Below are 25,282 nucleotides of genomic sequence, written 5' to 3' on the forward strand. Positions count from 1 at the left end.
TCTTCATTCATCAGTTAGTCACACTGTCCGCCATCTATAGCCTAACATGGCTGAAACATTAAACCCAAAACAACATACATTCTCCCCATGAAGCCAGGCTTCATACTTTGCATACAGCTTTCATAATTTTTGCTGAAAGATGGTGTTAAACGCACATCTTTAAATATATATTTCAGAAGACCAAATTTACACAAACCAGTTGCATTAAGAGTTATTGCCCGTTTCTACTCTCCCCAATGTAGACGAAAACACAAAAACGAAATAAGAATAATATTTTCATCACCATATCATAATGTAAACAGCGTAATTTAAAAAAATGCGATGGCATCAGCTGTAAAGTCAAGTTGTAAAACATAGGAAACTATTGAATTAGCAGTATGGTTATTGATTTTGTGTACAAATCATAAAATGGATTGAAATGGCTGCAAGACGTCCAAAACTGGTCGAGTATCGGAGATTAAAACAGGTTGAGGTCATCGACAAAGATATTATTCAGGTAGACCTATTTTAACTGTTATAAGTTTACTGGCTGATAATTATTGTTTCGCATCGCAAATTAGTTGTAATTCTACAGTTTTCACTCCAAGTGAATTGTCGAAAGGTAGGACAGTAAAGCCATTGTAGGAGTTGACTGTTCTTCACAGCCTCGATGATGTAATGTTTTTTTTAAAAAAAAACAATAGTCAACAATATTGGAAACATCAGGGGCTGAATATTTTTTTCTCCACCCTTGGGTCGTGGAATTATGAATTGAATATAACGGATACAGTCCAATGGCACCTGCAAACAAATAACAGTAAAGATTATTATGTTAATAATATTAGTACTCCAAAATCCGTTATGTATTTGGTATTATATATTTTATCTGTCAGTGAAGCAGCAGTGTGATTCCCACCCATGTTTTTTTATGTTCACTCATGTTTGTAGCAGTGCATACATTTAAACTGCTTCGGTGTTATAGTGGTAAGAGCGCCTCAGATGTGGGAGGTTGTGGGTTTAATCCCCAGCCTAGTCATGCCAACGACTTACATAAATGGAACTGACAGCTGCCTCGCTTTATGCTCAGCATTAAGAGGTTAGTGTTAGGACTAGTGGACCTCGTGTCAGGATAATGTGACTGGGTGGGACATCATGCTACATGTCTGCGGCATGATACCCCAGTGCTAGACATCACTATAAACTGCCAGCATCATAGCGATATGACTGAAAATTGATAAAGCTACGTTAAAAAGTCCAAATCACATACACACACACACACAGTGCTTATATATTACAGACAAAAGTCTATCTATCTATAAATACGCTGATGCAGTCACACGACTATTAAGCAACGGGTGATATGTGGTCAGAGATGGGTGCAATAGGACAGTCAGAAGAGTAGGAAAGGCAGAAATAAGTAAAATAGTGTCAGTGTACATTTTCGTCCCTTCATACTCGGACCAATTTGGCTACTGTAGCGGTGATGATATAATGAACCTCAGCTGGCATAGCCCTGAGAATCACTAGGTCTTACTTGTAACTGACTAGTTCATTAGAATGTGATTTTGAAAAGCTCTGCTTGTGAAATACAAAATCAGGAGTTTCTGCAATTATTTTTTATGTCAATTTGTTCCAAGTCCATATTGTATGTGGAAGAAGCTGAACTGGAAACAATTTGTTGATGCTAACTTTAACTGGAACTTTTTCCTGTGGTTTGCCCTAGTGTTGCTGTATGCTAGGGTCAGGTATTTGTCCACTGGTATGTCCAATAGATTGTTTGCTATCTTGTTAAACATGGTCAGCTGTGCCTTGGTTCGCCTGGATTCAAGTGACTCCCACTGGAGGTGGTTCAACATTGCACTGATATTGCTAGTATTATGGTATCTATTTGTGGTGAATGTAGCAGCTCTCCTTTGAACAATCTCTATCTTATTTATTAGGTCTTTATTATATGGGTTCCATATAGATGAGCAGTACTCAAGGTCTGGTTGAAGTTTTGTGAAATTTGCTGCACCTTTTGCTTCCTCACTATTGATTTGGAGGTTGTAGTACTATCTTGTCTATGTGCCTTCCCCAAGAGAGGTCTCTGGACAACTCTGCCTTGAGATATTTTGTTGCCTGCTCAGTGACTTGCTTGTGCCCCTTAAGAGTATATTTGGACAAGATTGGTGACTTCTTCCTATAAACTCTTAGGATGCTGCATTTTTCTGTGTGGCACAACATACCTTACGTTTTTTCCCAGAGGACCATTTGTTTCAGGTCTTCTTGAAGGATCAGTGCAAACCTTGGGGGAATTTATTTTCCAGTAGACTATACAGTCATCTACAAAAAGACTTGTGTTGGATTTGACACTCACAGTTGGGTCATTGATGAACACCAGGAAGAGTATGGGACCCAAAACACTCCCTTGAGGTACCTCACTAACAGCTGGTGCTGTGTCTGTTGGCATTGGTCATTGTTTGTGGCTTGTGGTAGTGGACACTCATTATCCCGGTCAGTATCTGTGAGGTTGAAGTCTCCTCCTAGCCATACATGTGAACCACGTGGAATTCTTGTAAGGTACAACTGAAGTTGGTCTAGGTAGTTCAGTTTGATTAAGGATAGAGGTTTGTAGAAGGCACCAACATTAGGTCTTATGCCCAGTTAACCTTGATTTTGGCCCAGACTATTATTGTCTGCCTTAGGTTCATAATGCTAAGTTGTCCCTTTTTTCCAGAATACTTGATAGATTGGCAATTAATGACTAGGATTTTCATTTGCAAGTCAGTTCTTATTCCATTGGGACCATGTGCTGTATAGGTGCTCCTTTGCTTGTGTGGAGATGAAGTAGCAGTTGGGTTGTTTAAGCTCATCCCACTGTCTGCTTGGGTACTGTCGCTATGGTAACTGTTACTAGTATAGAGGACTAAGGTGTCAGATATTCCAGTGGAGAAGTATGGCAAAACACACTGAATACGTTCTCAGCTTACATTGTAGAGGATTTTGAATACATCATCTGGCATGCCCGTACACTCATGATAATGTAACACTTCACATGAAGTTTATTCAGCTAAAAAACAAATGCAAGGTCTTACAAGTACTGATCCAGTATCATCTAAACAGTCCAGTCATATTAGTATGCCATTTTGAAATAGCATCAGATCGGATCAGCAGGATATATCTACAGAAAAGTTCCATGTCATATAGATGCTGATGCTTTGTAATCAATATGATATGCGACTTTGTTGCTCCATTAAGAGTCCTACAGCGTAAGATGTATCACATAATATTTTTGTTTTTGTGCTATGTCTTACTGCTTAAATAACATCTTTGTTTAGCATGTTCCCAAGTCAACTGACAGAAGAATGAGAGGTCAAATTTTAAGGAATATCTCACACACTTTTAGCCCATATCAGCTAATCCCACAGCGTACGATGTTAACCTTGGAAGGTATGATGGGGTGGGTGGGTGATATCTTCTTACCTTAGTACTTGACGCCTACATTGAGACTGTTTTGTCAGATTACCTAGAGGCTAAATTTTGAAGAATATCCCATTGTAGACAGCCTAATATTGGCATTATTGTACAGCTAAGAGTCTAGTTGTTTGAGTCATATTATACTTACTGATCCAGGCATCAAGTGGGTTGTTTTATTCAGAACCTTTTGATGTCATTGCTTGATGAGCGATGGTAATAGAGGAATGCTCAGTTAACCAAAGACAGCTAATAAGAACAGATATAAAATAGATAATTCCAGTAGACAAGTTACTTTTCTGACCTGTGAAGTAACATATATCAGTACTTTTATTCATTCTTCTATAACTGGGAACAAATTTTATCAATCTTATGTCATTTCCATCTTGTAGTCTGTCAAAGTCAATCTCACATTTTCTAGCATAGGCATGATAATGTGAATATTTACTATTCATACCAGCTTTTAACAAATAGAGTAAATATTTGTTTTAACTTATCCATTACAATTTAATTGTAATATTTGTACATATCTAGGATTTACCAATATCCATCTCCTAACCTCATCAGGGTAAGTTTGTGAGTTTGCAGACTTGAAACAATCGGCTTGTCAGAAATTATTTTGATGCATGTCACCATTATAAAGTGAGTGGGTGTTAATTTTTATTAATATTAATCTAGAGATTTCTTTGACAGGTATGTTTGGAAATTTGAGGTACTTCTAAAATTTTTAATATAATGGAGGAATTTGTTCAGAGAGTGATCAATTTAGCTCCGACAATAGGTGTTCGTGATCTGTTTATTTTTATCCATGTTACCAATTTCAAGGTGACTTGATAATTAAGGAAATGGTTTAAATAAGTGTTCACAAATCCTTTAATTGTGATTATAAACAATTAATTACAAATAGTCTAGCTTTCATTATGTTTTATGTAGTTGATGTGATGACTAGGTATTAAATGAAATTTCCTTAAAATATCCATATTTTATTTTATGTTGGGTTTTTTAAAATCCCATACTGGGATATTATGTTTGGGGCACACTCAGATTTCCCAGGGGCAAGTTCAATTTTCCAGTTGGCTTGCTTTGGAATCAACTTTGTTTCCACAAGCATGGGCACTGGAGCCCCCTGGTGTGGCAGAGTTTACATACACCTCATTGATAAATATGTCTGACTCCATAATTTAGTGGAATTGATCAAATTAGTCTTCTGCTTCAATAAATTGATCCAAAAGCTGCCTGCCATCAGGCTGTGGCTATAACTAGTAAATAACTAGTAATATAAACTTTTTATCTAATGTTGACCTAGTTCCTGACCTTGATTCAGAAATCAGTGAGAGTTGAAGTAAACAACTATAAAATGTTTTTTATTTTATATTCTTTCTCAGAGTAAGATTTATAAAGTGAAATCTAGGTCATGCTTTGAGTATGTGACAAATAACATGTATCAATTAGGTTTTTACAGGGGATTGACCATATACAGGCATCTGTTTTGCATTGTGTCTAGATTTATTATTGATGTTTTGAGAAAGAATTGTCATTACTTGCCTTATCACTGGAGATTTCCAGGTGTTTTATGTTGTGACCAGTTTTTGGGCTAATTATTTTTAATTTCTTCAAACTATTTAGATTTCAAGATTGTTTTATGTGGAAATACTAGTGCTGTAAATTAAATGCTGAACAAGGACAGTTATCAAAATTTACACGGAGTTCAAACACTGGAATATTATTTTCAGTGTTTCAGCAAAGAACTATTGATGCATCACTACAATGCTGACCAGAGCATATGTCATCGCCTTCCATTTTTGATTTCATTGGGATTCAAACCCATTTTCATTAGGACATTTTATTACAAGGACTAAATTTTTAATTCTTGGATTATTTTTGGATTTGATTCGTAAAACCATAAGATTTTTTTCCTCATTTTTATCTTGTTTTCTAGGGAAATAAATTATTTGTTAAATTTTACAAAGCTTGATGTCTTCACTCATTTCTTGTTACTGTTTAAAAGAGCCTAAACATGTAATAGCCATGTCCATATATCCAGATGGTTTGAAAAGTGTTGGAGCTGCCATTGCAACATTCATGGCACAATCTTGAGCTAGTTGCTAGATAAAGTTTTATGGAAGAAATTGCAGTCATATTCAAATCTTTGAACTATGTTAAAACAAATTTTTTCATCTTTTGGATTCCCTTTCCACATTAAAAGCCTTGCAGAAGCTTAACTATGGAAACCTATTAATGCCACAGATATTACAGAAATACAATCCAATCCAGTCTGGGAAAAATATTTTGTACTGTTGGATTTCTAGTCACACTGGTATAAAGGGGAATGAAAGGGCATATAAAGCAGCCAGAGCTGTCACTTGTTTCCGAATAGAAGATTCTGTACACTGACTTCAAAAATTTATATAGAGCGGCATGTAGAATGAAAACCAGAAACTTGGGATGATCACTAAACTGAGGGTGGCATCCCTGATATTGATAAAATAGTTGAGATGAGGCAGTGTTGTGCTGATCATGTATCGGACATGCACACTCAACTGGTAACTCTGGAATTTTGATGTGGTCAGCTTTGGGAAACTATGAGGATGTACCACCCCAAAAGATCTTTATGAGGGAATTCAGTGTATACAACAAATTTTAAACATGCTTTAAAGTTTTTACATGTGTTACCATATCTGTTATTTTGTTTTAACATCTTTATGTTTGATACTTTATCCTATTGTGATTAATGCTTACATTGATTTATTTAAAATGCACATGCATTTCATTTATGCATTTTAAAACTTTGCCTTTGTTGGCACTTGATAATTACTTTATATCTTTAGATTTACAAACTGAAAATATTGGGCAAAGGGAGCTAACACATTTTAACCGGAAAGTGTTTCCACCTTTGGTAATGAAAAGTGCATTTGATCTTTGAAATTGGTGCTGTATAATTGTTAGAACTCTATGGTCATAAATTTATAACAAAAAGAAGCAAAACCAGCAAGGTTTTTTTAACACTTAACAGATAACTTCATTATGAAAGTTATATATGAAAATAGAAGAGGAACTTAAGTATTATAAAGTGAATCCAAAATAATCATGATGAAATTCTTTGAAAGTCCAAAATGTTCCGCATGAATTTCAAAACTGGAAATGTACTGGTCTGCCTAGAAACGTGACATTTTCAAGATTGCGTTGTCCAGAACTCCTTTGAATAATGCACAATAGTTTCAGAATAATATTATAGTCCAAATAATGAGCACTTTCTATTTTCACTGAACAGTCTAAACAAACGTTTTTCCTCTTGAATTATGTACAGTAAGTACCAGAATGACTTCAAAAATAGGAACGAATCTGATTGCTCAGTTCACTCCTTATATACACCTATTATGACTATATTTCACAACGCACCCCAACATGCAGCAGATCTTGGGGCCCCGAGTGGCCGATTGGTCTAATGTGCTCTCCGTTATGGATCATTGCCATCTCACCTCTGTCTGCGTGGGTTCGAGTCTAGGATTCGGCCAATGTGGGTATGTGAGAAATCTTGCCAGTAGCTTCTTGGGGGGCAGTGGTTCTTCCTGGGGTTTTCCCGGGTTCTTCCTCCACCATTAATACTGGCCGCCATGCATGACCTATCGTGTGCTGAAATATGGCGTTAAACCCCACAACAACAACAACATCAGCAACAGATCTTACCATTCAATTGATCTCGAAATTCATGTGACCAATGGGAAGTTACTGAATTCTTCTAGAACCATCCAAATCCAGTTAGCCATTGAGAAATTAATCCAAAGACATCATTAAGTCTTATTATTTAGATTATTATCAGTAATTGTCAACACGTGATAGCATCTATTTATAGACCTTATGTAATTTTACTCTAAAACAGACCCTAGTCATCTAGGCAAAATCGAATTAAAGATAATCTATACTATTTACAGCCATAACATTTTTTTACAAAAATTAAATAATATCGTGTACCAGGAGTTACACAAAATTAAGATATAAATTACATTAATATCATATAATTAGTATTAGTTCTAAAATTATAAAAATTATAAATTTGTTTTGTTGCCAATACTTTAGTATGCAATAGTTAATAGTTTATTTTTAATGTAGGTGACCATACTTTATACATCACAGTACAAGATCATAATATGATATTTAGAGTGCTTTTTCACACACTGTTTAGGTTCATAATTTACTTATAATCCATATTCACTATTTTTATGTTACCATGGAGACAAAGGGTATTATAAGTAGTAAGGTTCTGGACCATGTGATACAGAAGTAGGAGACATGTCAAGAACCAGGTCTACAATCTGTCCAGATAAACTATATGTACAGATTAGGGAGGATTATATAAGAATGGCAAGTTGATACATGTAAAATACTCCTCCATAGTGCTTTTCGTTGTTTGTGTATTCTCATAGAATAAATGCTTACAGCTCAGCTTCAGAGAAATCATAAACAGAAATAAGGATTATTACTAGTGATTCTAAAACAAAGTATATTTGTATGCAATTTGTATGATTCATTCAATATAATTCAGTTTTCTAATTTGAAGTGATTTGAATCGTTATTGCATAATATATACATATGGATCTGTTTCAGGTTTCTCTGACCCTTTTCAATACGACTTACCACAATACGATTTACCACAAATCAAGGAGAATTTGAAGGTTGGATACAGGGAAGTCATCACAGGTTATCAGGGAACTTGCAGAGCAGCCACCATGTTGTATGTTTTCCATGTAGATACTGGTACGATGATGACCTTTGAAATGAACCTTGCCATGGAGAGGTAAGTGTTGAATGGATAAGAATGCTATAAAAACATACAAACACCAGTTAGTTGACGTAGAATGTATAAAGATTACATTATACTTTTATGTATACAAAACAACAGACAACCCTGTTACGCCCACACCAATTTATTTTTGATCCCTGAAACTGGTGTAGAAATCTTTGTAATAGTATCAGGCCATATTAATGTAATTATTATTAAATATGTAGTAATTTAGTGCCAAGGAATGGTCAGATGTTCCGTTGATAAATGTTTTTATGTGTTTAATTTTTAAATTTAACATCCTTCATGTATGGTTTATTAATGCCTATGTTGGAATGAAACACTTTCATCACTTGACATTTTGTAACATGCAAGGACATCCATCCAGAACCTGGTGGCACCGATGAGTTTCCCTCAAGGACATGCATCCAGAACCCAGTGGCACTGAGGAGTTTCCCTCAAGGACATCCATCCCTTTAACTCAATCAGCTGCTGGCATTTATGTGCAAAAGCTGTCAGATTTGACAAGCACAAGTTTCTCAACTCAGCACATTTATATTTGTTACAACATACAGAGAAGTAACTTTAATCCATACAACGAGGTACCTAATCCAATTATCCTTACTGAAATGTTAGGTACCTAATCCAATTATCCTTACTGATGTGTACATAAATGTTAGGTTTTGTGTATCTGGCAATTGCTGGCCACTAATAATCAAGATGGCTGACTGGTAAGAAGCACAGTATTGGTCAGCATGACAACTGGTCACCAGATAGTAAAATGATATGTTAGCTTCTGTGTCTTCCCTCTGATAGATTACAAAATATATTTAACTGGGTTCCAGACTGGAAAAGTCAATCATGTGACAAGCTCCTGTAGTAAATAGTAAATACTGAGCATCTCATGTGATAATTACAAATTGTCCCTGAAGGATTAAGTTGTTGCAAAAGTGTTGAATGTTTTCAGAAATTCTCAGTTTATAACAAAATGTGAAAATATTAGTCCACTTTCCAGCTGCAGAAGGGGTGGCCATATATAAGGGGGCCATTGTATCACATTTTATTAGCCAGGGTAAAACTATATCAGAAACTTGCCCATCAATAATTTTCTGATATGTTCCAGTTTTCATTTATATTTCGGACCATTTAGACTTTTTGAGGTTTGCTTGGTCTAAGATGAAAATAGTGACATCCACCACAGCAGCCTTCTTAGAAAGAGAAAGTTAAATCTGCATGGAGTTTTCACCCAGAGAGTTTGTATGATGTCTAAATGCTCCGAAATGAAAATGGTATCACCTGGATATTTATTGTAGCCACCACAGCAGCCATCTTGTTATCACCACTGCACCTGATTACAGCATGGCCACAAGAGTAGACATATTACACTTGTTATTTCTGCTACTCCTTAATCAAAAGTCATATTAGAATATGGTTTTCACAGGAAGACTTGTCTGGTTGGTATTGATAAAAAAATAAAAATTGCAGAAAAGATTTCTAAACTGACTGCCATATTGGCCATCTTGAAAATCATACTGCTACAATATTTACTAGCTTTTAAGTTAATTGTTTTTTGTATTGAAAATTTTAATTTATTTTTCAGCATTGAGAGTAGGGGTCATCTTTAAGTGCAAGATAGAAAAAAAATTGATCAGCCTAAGAGCAATATTAGAAACTGTTTGCAGTAAATTAAAATACTGTAAATTCAAATATTTTTATGTTGTCATGCCACTGTTCCATTCAGAAATGTGTTTATCAGTTTTATGATGGCATTCATTACACAAAGCTTGCATCTACAGTTGTTTGGATTGCAGTAATTTGAAAATATGGTCGGTCTGTTGAATACTACATAAGTACCTGCATATGACAGTGAACAGACATTGTGGATGAAGTTTCATTGTTTATATGTAAGACTAGTAGAATTAACATGTTATGGAATAATGTGATTTGGATAATTTTAAACAATATCGATATTGTGGAACTGTGAAAAGTCACCCCTTCCGATAATAATAATAATAATAATAATAATAATAATAATAAAGACTTTATTTAGACAAGTTAACTCAATTAGTTACAGAACTAATCTACTTTGAGGCCTTCTATCTGTTATGTACAATGCATACAGTATATACACCGTCATGTGAAGAGTCTGGCTTGACACTAAATAATTAAGTAATTATAACATTCAAACTATCAAACCTGGAACATACGCACAGACATCAGTTAAAACATAAACATATATAAAACATAAAATATAATCCTGCATTGAAAAATTCATCTATGAAAATGATGTAAAATTAGATAAAAGCAGGCGGTATTTTTTGTACGAGAAATGTTCAATTTTCTAAAGATTTCATCCATTTAAGACATTGATTGTGAAAAGATGAAATGCTAGGAGCCTGCCTTATGTCACTGGGAATGTTGTTCCATACCAGTGGACCAGTATATTGAAAACTTTTTTTAAACAATTGCTTCTTTGGCCTTGGTATAATGTAATTTTTTCTTCTTATGGACCTTAAATTTGGAGTGCCATCAACATCTCTTTGGTGAAAGATATTGCTTAGATAGACAAGAATGTCTTTTCTGGATACTTTATACATCAATTTGGCCTTTCTAAGAAATATTCTTTCATGTATTGTTAAAATCTTTATATTATTCATTGCATCCTGAAAATTTTCTATACTTTGATCTAGAATTAAACGATTTTCAAAATACACCCTGACTTGATGGAGGGTCCAAGAGAAATTAACTTTTTGTAGCCCTAAAAAGGGGTGGGGGTTGACTTTACTTATGATAACATATATAGGGCACTCCTTCTAGATGGAAAGTCATTTCATATTGTATAAGTGAGTTTTCATTAGATAATTAATTTTGATATCTAGTCGATCCTAAATGAAAAAGGTGCCCTATTTGCTAAAATGAGCATATTCATAATTCTCCTGAATTAATGGTCATATCAACATGGGGTTTTCACTGAATGGATGGTCATATAAACATGGAGTTTTCACTGAATGGATGGTCATATCAACATGGGGTTTTCACTGAATGGATGGTCATATAAACATGGAGTTTTCACTGAATGGATGGTCATATCAGCATGGGGTTTTCACTGAATGGATGGTCATATCAATATGGGGTTTTCACTGAATGGATGGTCATATAAACATGGGGTTTTCACTGAATGGATGGTCATATAAACATGGGGTTTTCACTGAAAGGATGGTCATATCAACATCGGGTTTTCACTGAATGGATGGTCATATCAACATCGGGTTTTCACTGAATGGATGGTCATATCAACATGGGGTTTTCACTGAATGGATGGTCATATAAACATGGGGTTTTCACTGAATGGATGGTCATATCAACATGGGGTTTTCATTGAATGGATGGTCATATCAACATGGGGTTTTCACTGAATGGATGGTCATATCAGCTTGGGGTTGTCACTGAATGGACGGTCATATCAACATGGGGTTTTCACTGAATGGATGGTCATATCAACATGGGGTTTTCACTGAATGGATGGTAATATCAACAATGGGTTTTCACTGAATGGATGGTCATATCAACATGGAGTTTTCACTGAATGGATGGTCATATCAACATGGGGTTTTCACCAAAAATCTTCTAATGGTGCCCATTTTGTCCTGTATGAAAATGGTACTGGTCTTTTTAATTTATTTTTCAGCATTGATTGAGATTTATTTCTTACATGAAAATACATACACTTCTTCCATGAAAACTCTTTACCCAATAAGAAATTCATAAACATTATGTATCTAGAATAATGGAATGAAACCCCAAAGTGGACTAAGAAGACAGCAAAATATTATTATGGTTAATTATTCCACTTTCCACAGATCTATGTAAGGAGTGAAAACATTGTTTGTTGAATGGAAAAGGTAGCCAGGTTCATTATTTTTTTGTTTCTTTATTTTGTTAAAGTGTCTCCAGGCTGCAAGGTGTCATAGCACGTGCATGTAGGATACCAGAGGACAAACAGGTTCTCCTGATTAGCGGTGGAGAAAGCCTTGATCCGACTGCAACTGTGGGAAAGTACCATGCAGGAACTGTAAGTATACCATTGCATACTTATTGGAAATAATTAAAAAGTTTAAGGTTGCACAGGGAGAAGAAAAAAATTATTTTTTCCAAAAATTTGGAAATTTAAGATATCAAGATATCTTCAGGGTCAGGAATTGGGAAAAAAGGTTTTTGTTTCCAGGTCTAGTCTGGAGTTTTTGGAAGGTATGCCTGTATTGGGCTTTAATAATCATCAGATTTTCTGACAGCCCAAAATGGAGATTGTTATGATATTGTTTCCAGGTCTAGTCTGGAGTTTTTGGCAGGTATGCCTGTATTGGGTTTTAATAATCATCAGATTTTCTGACAGCCCAAAATGGAAATTGTTATGTTATTACAGATATTTGTCAAATTCTAAGCAGGTGTCATTGTTTCAAAAACAAAGTTGTAAGTAAGTTTTAATTTTATTAAAATTGGATTGCAGTAATGACCACACAAAAGCAGTGGTCAGATGTGATGGTTTGATTGGATGAATATATTCAAGTATTGAGTTGTATATAAAACAATTTTGTTGTAACATGAAAATTCTTTCAATTTTCAGGACACAAATCCAATATTTCTATTCAACAAAAGTACGATTGAGGCTGCTATTCCTCCATCGCCAAGTGTCAACTATGGCTCAGGTATATTCAGGATCATTTAGAGGCAGATTGATTTTCTGAGTGCTATAACATTTTAAAAACTGAAACTGATGAATTGTGCTTAATACTATGCAATCTACATTTGTTGCTGTGCTGTAAAACACCAAACCAAAACTATCAATATACAAGTTTTATAAAATCATTGTATGGATTACAGCTGATCATTTTGTTTGCATGATTGGCTGTCAATATAGTACATTGATGGGACAGTTTGATGCAATTCCAATAATTGGTGTCCATATAATCAGTAGGTTGAAATTATTGATTTCATCTCTCAGAAAATGGATAGGATATTTTATATAATTCTTCGCCAGTGTCAGAACTTCATAATGACATACAGGTTGACAGTCCTTAACAATTACATGACATACTGGTTTACAGTGCTTAACAATGACATGACATACAGGTTTACAGTGCTTAACAATTACATGACATACAGGTTTACCATACTTAACAATGACATGACATACAGGTTTACAGTACTTAACAATGATATGACATACAGGTTTACAGTGCTTAACAATGACATGACCTACAGGTTTACAGTACTTAACAATGACATGACATACAGGTTTACAGTACTTAACAATGACATGACATACAGGTTTACAGTGCTTAACAATGACATGACCTACAGGTTTACAGTGCTTAACAATGACATGACATACAGGTTTACAGTACTTAACAATTACATGACATACAGGTTTACAGTACTTAACAATGACATGACATACTGGTTTACAGTACTTAACAATGACATGACATACAGTTTTACAGTACTTACAATTACATGACATACTGGTTTACAGTCCTTAATGATGACATGACATACAGGTTTACAGTACTTAACAATGACATGGCATACAGGTTTACAGTACTTAACAATGACATGACATACAGGTTTACAGTACTTAACAATGACATGACATACAGGTTTACAGTACTTAACAATAACATGACATACAGATTTACAGTACTTAACAATGACATAACATACAGGTTTACAGTACTTAACAATTCCATATTACATACAGGCTTACAGTACTTAACAATGACATGACATACAGGTTTACAGTACTTAACAATTACATATTACATACAGGCTTACAGTACTTAACAATGACATGACATGACATACAGGTTTACATTATTTAACAATGACATGACATACAGGTTTACAGTACTTAACAATTACATATTACATACAGGCTTACAGTACTTAACAATGACATGACATACAGGTTTACAGTACTTAACAATGACATGACATACAGGTTTACAGTGCTTAACAATGACATGACATACAGGTTTACAGTGCTTAACAATGACATGACATACAGGTTTACAGTACTTAACAATTACATGACATACAGGTTTACAGTACTTAACAATGACATGACCTACAGGTTTACAGTACTTAACAATGACATGACATACAGGTTTACAGTACTTAACAATGACATGACATACAGTTTTACAGTACTTACAATTACATGACATACTGGTTTACAGTCCTTAATGATGACATGACATACAGGTTTACAGTACTTAACAATGACATGACATACAGGTTTACAGTACTTAACAATGACATGACATACAGGTTTACAGTACTTAACAATAACATGACATACAGATTTACAGTACTTAACAATGACATAACATACATGTTTACAGTACTTAACAATTCCATATTACATACAGGCTTACAGTACTTAACAATGACATGACATACAGGTTTACAGTACTTAACAATGACATGACATACATACTTAACAATTACATATTACATACAGGCTTACAGTACTTAACAATGACATGACATACAGGTTTACAGTGCTTAACAATGACATGACATACAGGTTTACAGTACTTAACAATTACATATTACATACAGGCTTACAGTACTTAACAATGACATGACATACAGGTTTACAGTATTTAACAATGACATGACATACAGGTTTACAGTACTTAACAATTACATATTACATACAGGCTTACAGTACTTAACAATTACATATTACATACAGGCTTACAGTACTTAACAATGACATGACATACAGGTTTACAGTACTTAACAATGACATGACATACAGGTTTACAGTGCTTAACAATGACATGACATACAGGTTTACAGTACTTAACAATTACATATTACATACAGGCTTACAGTACTTAACAATGACATGACATACAGGTTTACAGTACTTAACAATTACATGTTACATACAGGCTTCCAGTACTTAACAATGACATGACATACAGGTTTACAGTATTTAACAATGAAATGACATACAGGTTTACAGTACTTAACAATGACATTACATAAAGGCTTACAGTACTTAACAGTGACATGACATACAGGTTTACAGTACTTAACAATGACATATTACATACAGGCTTACAGTACTTAACAATGACATGACATACAGGTTTACAGTACTTAACAATGACATGACATACAGGTTTACAGTGCTTAACAATGACATGACATACAGGTTTACAGTGCTTAACAATGACATGACATACAGGTTTACAGTACTTAACAATGACATATTACATACAGGCTTACAGTACTTAACAATGACATGACATACAGGTTTACAGTACTTAACAATTATATATTACATACAGGCTTACAGTACTTAACAATGACATGACATACACATAGCTGCCAACCCTCACGAATTTGGTGTGAATTTCATGACTTTTTCAACGATTCACAGATTCACTCCGCAAGCCAAAAATTCACGAATTCTCCAATCCTCAATTATTTTGAATCTTTAATAAAATAACCGATTTCCCGATAAGCGCTAGTCGTGATATTCGCAGTTGCTGAAACGGTCCGGTACTGCTGGTCACGATATTAGATCTGCAGCCGATTAGTACAGATGGCCCGGTAGCAAGCATTTTAGCCTATTTTAATCTATATGTATAAGAGTAGTTTTACAAATGCTTTTGAGAGAAACTGGGGCCTAACCGGAATTTTGCTCTGCGCATGCGTCACCAACACTGATTTGAGTTACGGTTCAGCATCGCATGTACGATTTTGAAAATGTCTTCACCACCAAGGAAAAAGAAATGTATTATTCAAAAAGTGAAGTTTAATTTGGAATATATCAAAAATTGGCCATGCATTCTGCCATTAAATATTGATATTCATCATGCTTTTTGCACTCAGTGTGCCATCGCAGAGACGATGTAAGGAAGTACGTCGGTTGCAAAAAACACGTAGAAGTTGGGAAAATTAAAAATTCACAGATTTCAGCTCTGGAATATTTTAAACAATTGGCGGAAGATTTGCAGGCTACCAACACTGAAGCATTATTTGTGAGTTTTCTTGTCGAACACAATCTACCTTTGTCAGCCAGAGACCATGTTAAACATTTGTTCTGACAAATGTTGCCAGGCTCAAAAATCGATTCCAAATTTTCCTGTGGAAGGACCAAAAGTGCTGCAGCTCCTGTGCATTCCTCACAGCAACAGTGCAAGCGAAAGTGTATTTTCTCTAGTGAGGAAAAATAAGACTTTAGGGCCTCCTTAGCTGCAGAAAATTTGTCAGTAATTTTAGTCACCAAGATCAACCAGCCGGCAAGAAGTCTGAACTGTTTAGAAAACAAATTTATGATCAGGCAGTTGAGGAAGTTCAAGTCTGCCACAGTATCATGTCTTGATAAATAAATATTTCTGCTTATATGTAGTGTTTTAGTTTTATATTGTGAACTTGATATAGTGTACTATTGACGGTCAGAGTGGTCAGAGTCGATGGAGTTCTTGTCATGGTATTTTTCACGAATTCTTGTCCAAATTCACGACTTTTTATCCCTATTTTCACCAAATGTGAGCCTGGAAGGTTGGCAGCTATGCATACAGGTTTACAGTACTTAACAATTACATGACACAGGTTTACAGTACTTAACAATGACATGACATACAGGTTTACAGTACTTAACAATGACATGACATACAGGTTTACAGTACTTAACAATTACATGACACAGGTTTACAGTACTTAACAATGACATGACATACAGGTTTACAGTACTTAACAATTACATGACATACAGGTTTACAGGACTTAACAATTACATGACATACAGGTTTATAGTACTTAACAATTACATGACACAGGTTTACAGTACTTAACAATGACATGACATACAGGTTTACAGTACTTAACAATTACATGACATACAGGTTTACAGTACTTAACAATTACATGACATACAGGTTTACAGTATTTAACAATTACATGACATACAGGTTTACAGTACTTAACAATTACATGACATACAGGTTTACAGTACTTAACAATTACATGACATACAGGTTTACAGTATTTAACAATTACATGACATACAGGTTTACAGTACTTAACAATTACATGACATACAGGTTTACAGTACTTAACAATGACATGACATACAGGTTGACAGTACTTAACAATTACATGACATACAGGTTTACAGTACTTAACAATTACATGACATACAGGTTTACAGTCCTTAACAATTACATGACATACAGGTTGACAGTCCTTAACAATTACATGACATACAGGTTTACAGTACTTAACAATTACATGACATACAGGTTTATAGTACTTAACAATTACATGACATACAGGTTTACAGTACTTAACAATTACATGACATACAGGTTTACAGTACTTAACAATTACATGGCATACAGGTTTACAGTATTTAACAATTACATGACATACAGGTTTACAGTACTTAACAATTACATGACATACAGGTTTACAGTACTTAACAATGACATGACATACAGGTTGACAGTACTTAACAATGACATGACATACAGGTTTACAGTACTTAACAATTACATGACATACAGGTTTACAGTCCTTAACAATTACATGACATACAGGTTTACAATACTTAACAATTACATGACATACAGGTTTATAGTACTTAACAATTACATGACATACAGGTTTACAGTACTTAACAATTACATGACATACAGGTTTACAGTACTTAACAATTACATGACATACAGGTTTACAGTACTTAACAATGACATGACATACAGGTTTACAGTACTTAACAATTACATGACATACAGGTTTATAGTACTTAACAATTACATGACATACAGGTTTACAGTACTTAACAATTACATGACACAGGTTTACAGTACTTAACAATTACATGACATACAGGTTTATAGTACTTAACAATTACATGACATACAGGTTTACAGTACTTAACAATGACATGACATACAGGTTTACAGTACTTAACAATGACATGACATACAGGTTTACAGTACTTAACAATTACATGACACAGGTTTACAGTACTTAACAATTACATGACATACAGGTTTATAGTACTTAACAATTACATGACATACAGGTTTACAGTACTTAACAATTACATGACATACAGGTTTATAGTACTTAACAATTACATGACATACAGGTTTACAGTACTTAACAATGACATGACATACAGGTTTACAGTACTTAACAATTACATGACATACAGGTTTACAGTACTTAACAATGACATGACATACAGGTTTATAGTACTTAACAATTACATGACATACTGGTTTACAGTACTTAACAATTACATGACATACAGGTTTATAGTACTTAACAATTACATGACATACAGGTTTACAGTACTTAACAATGACATGACATACAGGTTTATAGTACTTAACAATGACATGACACACAGGTTTGAAGTATATTAATTTGATCCTAGTGCTTGTGTTATGTTTGACAGTGGAACAACCTCAGATCTTGTGTCACCCAATGAGTTGAATGACATTGAATGTCAAAGGACAGGGAAGGTTGAGCCAGATCTAATATCTTTTTACAGTTAAACAACATGCAATACAAGCATTCCTATCAAGTTAATGTATTGATGATGTGTTTATTATATACCATAAACAATCATTTCATAATTAAAAGGACTTTTTACCTGCATCTGCTTTCATTTAACATTGTGTCTAAATACAGCATAAATGTTACATTTGTATGCAATCATAGTTAATGTGTCAATGAGTATATAATAGAAAGCCAGTCACTGAGTATAAAATAGAAAGCCAGTCAATGAGAATATAATAGAAAGCCAGTCAATGAGTATATAATAGAAAGCCAGTCAATGAGTATATAATAGAAAGCCAGTCATTAAGAGTAATAGAAAGCCAATCAGTGAGTATATAATAGAAAGCCAGTCAATGAGTATTTAATATAAAGCCAATCATTTAGTATGTAAAAAAAGCCAGTCAGTGAGTATATAATAGAAAGCCAGGCATTGAGTATATAATAGAAAGCCAGTCAATGAGTATATAATAGAAAGCCAGTCAGTGAATATATAATAGAAAGCCAGTCAATGAGCATATAATAGAAAGCCAGTCAATGAGCATATAGTAGAAAGCCAGTCAATAGTATATAATTGAAAGCCAGTCATTGAGTATATAATAGAAAGTCAGTCATTGAGTATATAATAGAAAGCCAGTCAATGAGTATATAATAGAAAGCCAGTCAATGAGTATATAATAGAAAGCCAGTCATTGAGTATATAATTGAAAGCCAGTCAATGAGTATATAATAGAAAGCCAGTCAATGAGTACATAATAGAAAGCCAGTCATCAAGTATATAATAGAAAGCCAGTCATTGAAAAGTTTAAAAGTAATCAATTATTGAGTAAATAAAAGATTTCCAAAACCTGAAATTGTATGACACTTGTTGTACAATACAAAAGTTGTTAACTATCTGTTTAAATGTTAACACTTATTCTTGTTATCTTATTTTTTTCTTTCTCATTTGTATAGACATAGATCTTCAAGGACAGGTGGAGGGATCCTTGTTGATGCCCCCAGCCTATGAGACAGTGGTCTCCAGAGCTCAGTTGGCTCTGGTAAGATTATTATCTGAACTGACCTCAAAAGCCTATGGGATGTTATGTTGTCTTTAGCTCAAGTTTTTTATACTTGTCTTTAACTACTTGGAGGATTGTCATGAAACTTAAATCACACATTGATTCTAAAGTCTAGTTTGTTCTCAGTAAAAATAGTGCTGTTCAGATAACCAATATGGCAACCACATCAGCCATCTTGAAAATCTTGACACCACATGAATGGATAGTCATATTAACATGGGTTTTTTACTGAAAGATTGTGATGTCTCATTAATGTTGCCCATCCACCATCCAGTATGAGCACCATGGCAGCCATTTTGAAAACCTTTTTTCTGATCACCTGAACAGAAAGTCATATTGGCATGGGTTTTTCATCAGAAGACTTTGTATGATATCTGCTTGGTCCTCAATGAAAATGGTTCTATTCAGATATCCATTATGAAAATCTTGTCTTAGCTACTTGTCCTGAAAGAAAAGTCATATTGGTATGGGGTTTTCTCCAGAAAACCTGTTATGAAAATCTTGTTATAGCTACTTGTCCTGAAAGAAAATTCTTATTGGCATGGGGTTTTCACCAGAAAACTTGTTATGAAAATCTTGTTATAGCTACTTGTCCTGAAAGAAAAGTCATATTGGCTTTCACCAAAAGACTTACGATGTCTAGTTGGTCATTTGGACACCAGCAGTATGGCCACTTCCATTTTGAAAAATCTTGTTATTGTTATGCAACCTGAATGATTGGAGATATCAGCATGTAATTTTCTTTAAAAGACTTATTGTGAAGTCTAGTTAGTCCTACATGAAAATGGTGCTGATTTGACCTCCAGTATGATCTCTATGGCAGCTATCTTGAACGTCTTAATATTGGTACTTCAAAATGGGAAGCCGTTTACAGAATAATTTTATCTAGTTGATCCTATATGAAAATGGTGCCCTGCTGACATCCAGTATGGTTCCCACCATTCTGTATGAAAATGGTGCCCTGCTGACATCCAGTATGGTTCCCACCATCCTGTATGAAAATGGTGCCCTGCTGACATACATTATGGTTCCCACCATCTTATATGAAAATGGTGTCTGCTGACATCCAGTATGGTTCCCACCATAATCATATTGAAAATCACCAATTCTCCTGTAATGATAGTCATGTAAACGAGGGGTTTTCACTGGTAGTCTTATAGTTTGACCTAAATGGCATCGATCTTACATCCATTATGACTGCCATGTTGGCTAATTTTGAGTTCTTATCACTTCTGAATATCGAATATGGTTTTAAAATTCTGCTGTTGAAATGAAGAAATCTTCTTGGAAATTCTTTTTGATATTGGTGTCCTGTCAAACAAGTCTTGTTTTATCATAAACCTGTAGACATTTTTCAGATACATGGTATCAGAGTAAAAGATTTTGAGACATGGTATAATAAGCCCCATTGTGGTGTAATTATTAGGGCATTTCACTTTCATTTGATGGATTTTAACATTACCAGTGTCTCTGACTTGAGCAACTCTTGAGATTTAAACAAAAATATTGATATTTATGTGCCTTCAATAAATTTACTATGTGAATAGAAGTTTGTATGAAAGTTATATTTGAATTTTCAAAAGTGCAGCTAGGCAGGGAGTTTTGTATGTGAGAAATCATCAATTTAATGATTGTTAAGTTACATATGCCTATTATATCATGGCATTTTTCATCCTATCTTGAGAAGGCAGCAGCTAAAGCACATGGTTTGTTCATCTTTAATTTCAGATTCAAACCCTGGATCACTCCTTTAAGAGTATGTTGTAACCCTGGTGATTTTTTTTTATTCTCTGGTTTCCTTCATATTGAATGATATCTATTAGTAACATTTTTGCTGTTGCAAGTAGTTGAATATATATATTTTAGAACTTGCCTTTCAGCAAACGTAATTTCAATTTCAGCAATTTCAGGAAGTAGACAAAGAAGAGTTGAGAGCCTGTGAACGACTTGTGCACGATCAACATTTACAGCAGCAGGGCTGGGCTGCAGTGGTTGCCAACCTAGAGGACATTACAGTGTGAGATATTCTTGAAAATTTGGCCGCTATTTCCCAAGTCAACTGACATGTGAACACATGTCATGACACTGCTTATTTTAGTAGTAAGACTGACCTGTTATATTATATCATATCTATGAGTCAGCATCTTATATTGTAGGACTTGACTACACTGATGTTCATTAGTTTGTGTTAAAAGACAAATCTAGCTATTAATCATGCGGGAACCTTTCACATTGCATTGATTTAAGTTTTTCAATTAGGTCAGTTTGACAGACATTGGTCCAAGAAGCATGTAGCTTTATTTGTGGATGTGTCCTTTGAGTGTAATGCCACTCTAGATTTGACCAGTGTGACTTTTGTTTTGCAGCCCATTGTCACTGATAACATTTAGGTCTCTTTTCCTGCTTGTTTGACGACAGGGTTGTACAGAAGGCCTGCTTGTTTGACAGAAGGGTTGTACAGAAGGCCTGCTTGTTTGACAACAGGGTTTTACAGAAGGCCTGCTTGTTTGATGACAGGGTTGTGCAGAAAGGGATGGAGGACATACTACTTAGATGGATTGATTTAAAATCTAAACCATAAAATGTTTTTACTCCCTTGCTATTTAGTTTTGGAAACAAAGACTTGCCAAAAAAAGGTTTCTATGTCCAGTTGTGTATTTTCCACTGATTTTCACCTTAATTTGAACAAAAAAATATCCATGATGTTCAGTAAATTTGAACCAAAATTTGTCTTTTAGGAACTATTAAAAAGTATTAGGGTTTTGGCTTTGCTTCTGCTTTTTTGGGGGCTTAAATAAAGTGATTTTATCCAATATTCCTTTATCAGATGCTGGTTCCTTTCTTGTTGATTTTTGTTTTGCACATTTTTAGCTCATGTGATTATAAGGACATCTGGTGTGGACATGCATCTATCACGCATTGGCCAGCATTATAACTTTTAAAAAACACAAGATCATTTTCAACCAAACTAGGCATACAACATCCTGGCATGAAAGGCTTTCAAAAATGTTATGTATGGTGCTGATCTACCATCAAATATGGCAACTGTTACTAAAAATAGATAATTCTTTTAATGACTTTCTCACAAAACTGGAAAGTTCCCTCAGTTGTGTACAAAAGGTGCTGATCTGCCATACAGTATATAGAAAGGCCTTAAAAAAACATCTCGATGTCTGTTCCCTAGAATTTGACCAAATGTTTCAAAAATTGTGCTGAAATTGTGGTCTGTAAAACTGCATAAATAATGCGAGTCCACTGTAAAACATGGTTACTTTTACTAAAGAAAAACATTAAATAACTTTGCCAAAACCACTCAGTAGTAATGGAGCAAATTTGAGGGAAAGCATTCTCACATTAAGGCCTTTCATTTTTGTAGAAATTCCAATCCATTACTAAATATGGCTGCCATTTCTAAAAATAGAAAGAGTCTTGGCATAAAGGTTTTTAAGTATTGGACAAATGATGAAGCTAAACAATGCCAATGTTCCATCAAATATGGAAGAAGCTAAAACAATAAGAGCTTGTAACATTTGTATATGCAGAAATTGTTACGCAAATCATCCTACTGACCCAGATTTCTTTGTCAACTGCTCTTGTCTATGACTGTTAGGTAAATGTCAGCTGGGTGAGTAAAATTGGTCTCTTGTTTTTATTTTACAGTGCTTTGCGTCAAAGGTCTGAGTTGTTTCAGGAAGCTTATGCAAACTACATGGCCAACAGATCCTCGTATCGACAGCTTCTATCCAGGTATGTATTATAAATCAGGCCATGAAGACCGGACATGAAATATGCTTATTTGGAATAGGTATAAAAGCTTACTATGATGATCTGTTTGTGGCATTTTGAATTTACAAAGAAAATAAAGTAAATATATTGCTTGTTGGCAATAAATGAAAGGTAATCAGGTTATACAGATTTTCTTAGTATTAGGGAGCATCATTTTTTCAGCAGAACATATTTAATTTAATGTAATTTAATTTATTTTAATTTTAATTTAATTTAATTTAATTTGGATATAATTTGGATTTTAACTTAGCTTTAGACATTGATTAAAATGTTGAGCATCTTTGGAGAAGAAACCAACAATCACTTAGATTTGTTTCCTTTGAATAAACATCAATTAAATGCATCCAAAAAATGCACATTTTAAAATGTATTTATTTTCTAACCAGTATTGCAGATTCCCTCCACCTGCTTGCCAAAATCCCTGTTTTGCCCTGCTTGTTACAGCAGTGTGAATTTGACCTTTTATCCAGCCAGGCTTCAGTTGTGGACTCTATAGCCACTACCATCACGGAACAACAGGACATGCAAGAAGTTGGCCAAACACTTTATAATTGGATTAGCTCGCAGGTAATGTGGAATACACATGTGGAGGGGGGCAGAATTAGCTACATCATTGAGTCACTGACAGGAAATGATCAGTCCTGAGAATGAACATTTAATTCGCTGGTTTTCATTATTATTTTGATAGGTTGGAACCATTTAAAAGTGTTCCTTTTGATTATAAGAGAAAATTGATTTAATGTTTTGGTGATTTAGCAGACAATCCATTATACTACCAATCACCTTATTTTAGCTTTATGACTGGATGCTTATAGTCTTTTCAACAAATGGCAAGAACAAGATGGATTACTTTGAGATTTTGGAACAAAAGATAACAGCAGAATTACATTTTATACATTGTATTATTTCTGCTTCATTATCAAATTTAAATGAGTAATTTTCTGCTGTTAATATATTATATATATTATATAGTGTTAGGACTGGTCGTGGTTTCAATCCCTGGCCGAGCCATACCAAAGACTTAATAAAATGGTACTAACAGCTCCCTCGCTTGGTGCTCAGCATTAAGAGGTTAGTGTCAGGACTGGTCGGCCTGGTGTCAGGATAACGTGACTGTGTGGGACATCATGAGACATGCCTGCTACATGATGACCCCGTGCTAGGCATCACTATAAACTGCCACACTGCAGACATTGTAGTGATATGACTGAATTTTTTTAAAAGCTACGTTAAAAATCCAAATCACACACACATGCACACTATTAATATAATGTAAAGTACCTATGTTAAAGGTAAGAATTATTTTGAAGTTGGTAGATAACATTTACAGAAGGAGCAAGAAAGGGCAAATCTTTGTGGCTTAAGTCAAGAACCCTAGTGCCTTATCTATTTCACAGCTGCTAATAGGAGGAGGGGAGATAATTGGAGGAGGAGAGCTAATTGGGGGAGGGGAGCTAATAGTCTCATTTAGAAGTATGAGAATATTCAGAGAATCATTTTATTCTGTAGGTCACTTTCTGTTGATGTCATGCACAACTTAAATGTTACAAAAGATTTTTAACTTTGTCAGCTTCAAGAAAATTTTAACCAAATAAGCTTACCCTTAGCTGAAACTGCATTTCATTGTAAAGTTACA

General features: G+C 34.5%; 1 protein-coding gene across 1 annotated transcript in view; it reads left to right on the top strand.

The window, feature by feature from the left end:
* Positions 1–258: 258 nt before the first annotated feature.
* The window catches only part of LOC149806326 (RB1-inducible coiled-coil protein 1-like), a 102,017-nt gene continuing 76,993 nt past the window's right edge, over positions 259–25,282 (top strand). The window contains exons 1-8 of the mRNA XM_089951634.1: positions 259–496; positions 8,038–8,227; positions 12,158–12,284; positions 12,837–12,918; positions 19,754–19,839; positions 21,762–21,877; positions 23,521–23,607; positions 24,033–24,213. Of these exons, the coding sequence (XP_089807760.1) occupies positions 8,160–8,227; positions 12,158–12,284; positions 12,837–12,918; positions 19,754–19,839; positions 21,762–21,877; positions 23,521–23,607; positions 24,033–24,213 (747 nt within the window). The 5' untranslated portion in view covers positions 259–496; positions 8,038–8,159. The remainder of the gene's footprint in view (positions 497–8,037; positions 8,228–12,157; positions 12,285–12,836; positions 12,919–19,753; positions 19,840–21,761; positions 21,878–23,520; positions 23,608–24,032; positions 24,214–25,282) is intronic.

The sequence above is a fragment of the Sinohyriopsis cumingii genome, chromosome 1 (genome assembly GCF_028554795.1).
Source record: "Sinohyriopsis cumingii isolate HCF-2022 chromosome 1, ASM2855479v2, whole genome shotgun sequence".
In the NCBI taxonomy this organism is placed as follows: domain Eukaryota; kingdom Metazoa; phylum Mollusca; class Bivalvia; order Unionida; family Unionidae; genus Sinohyriopsis; species Sinohyriopsis cumingii.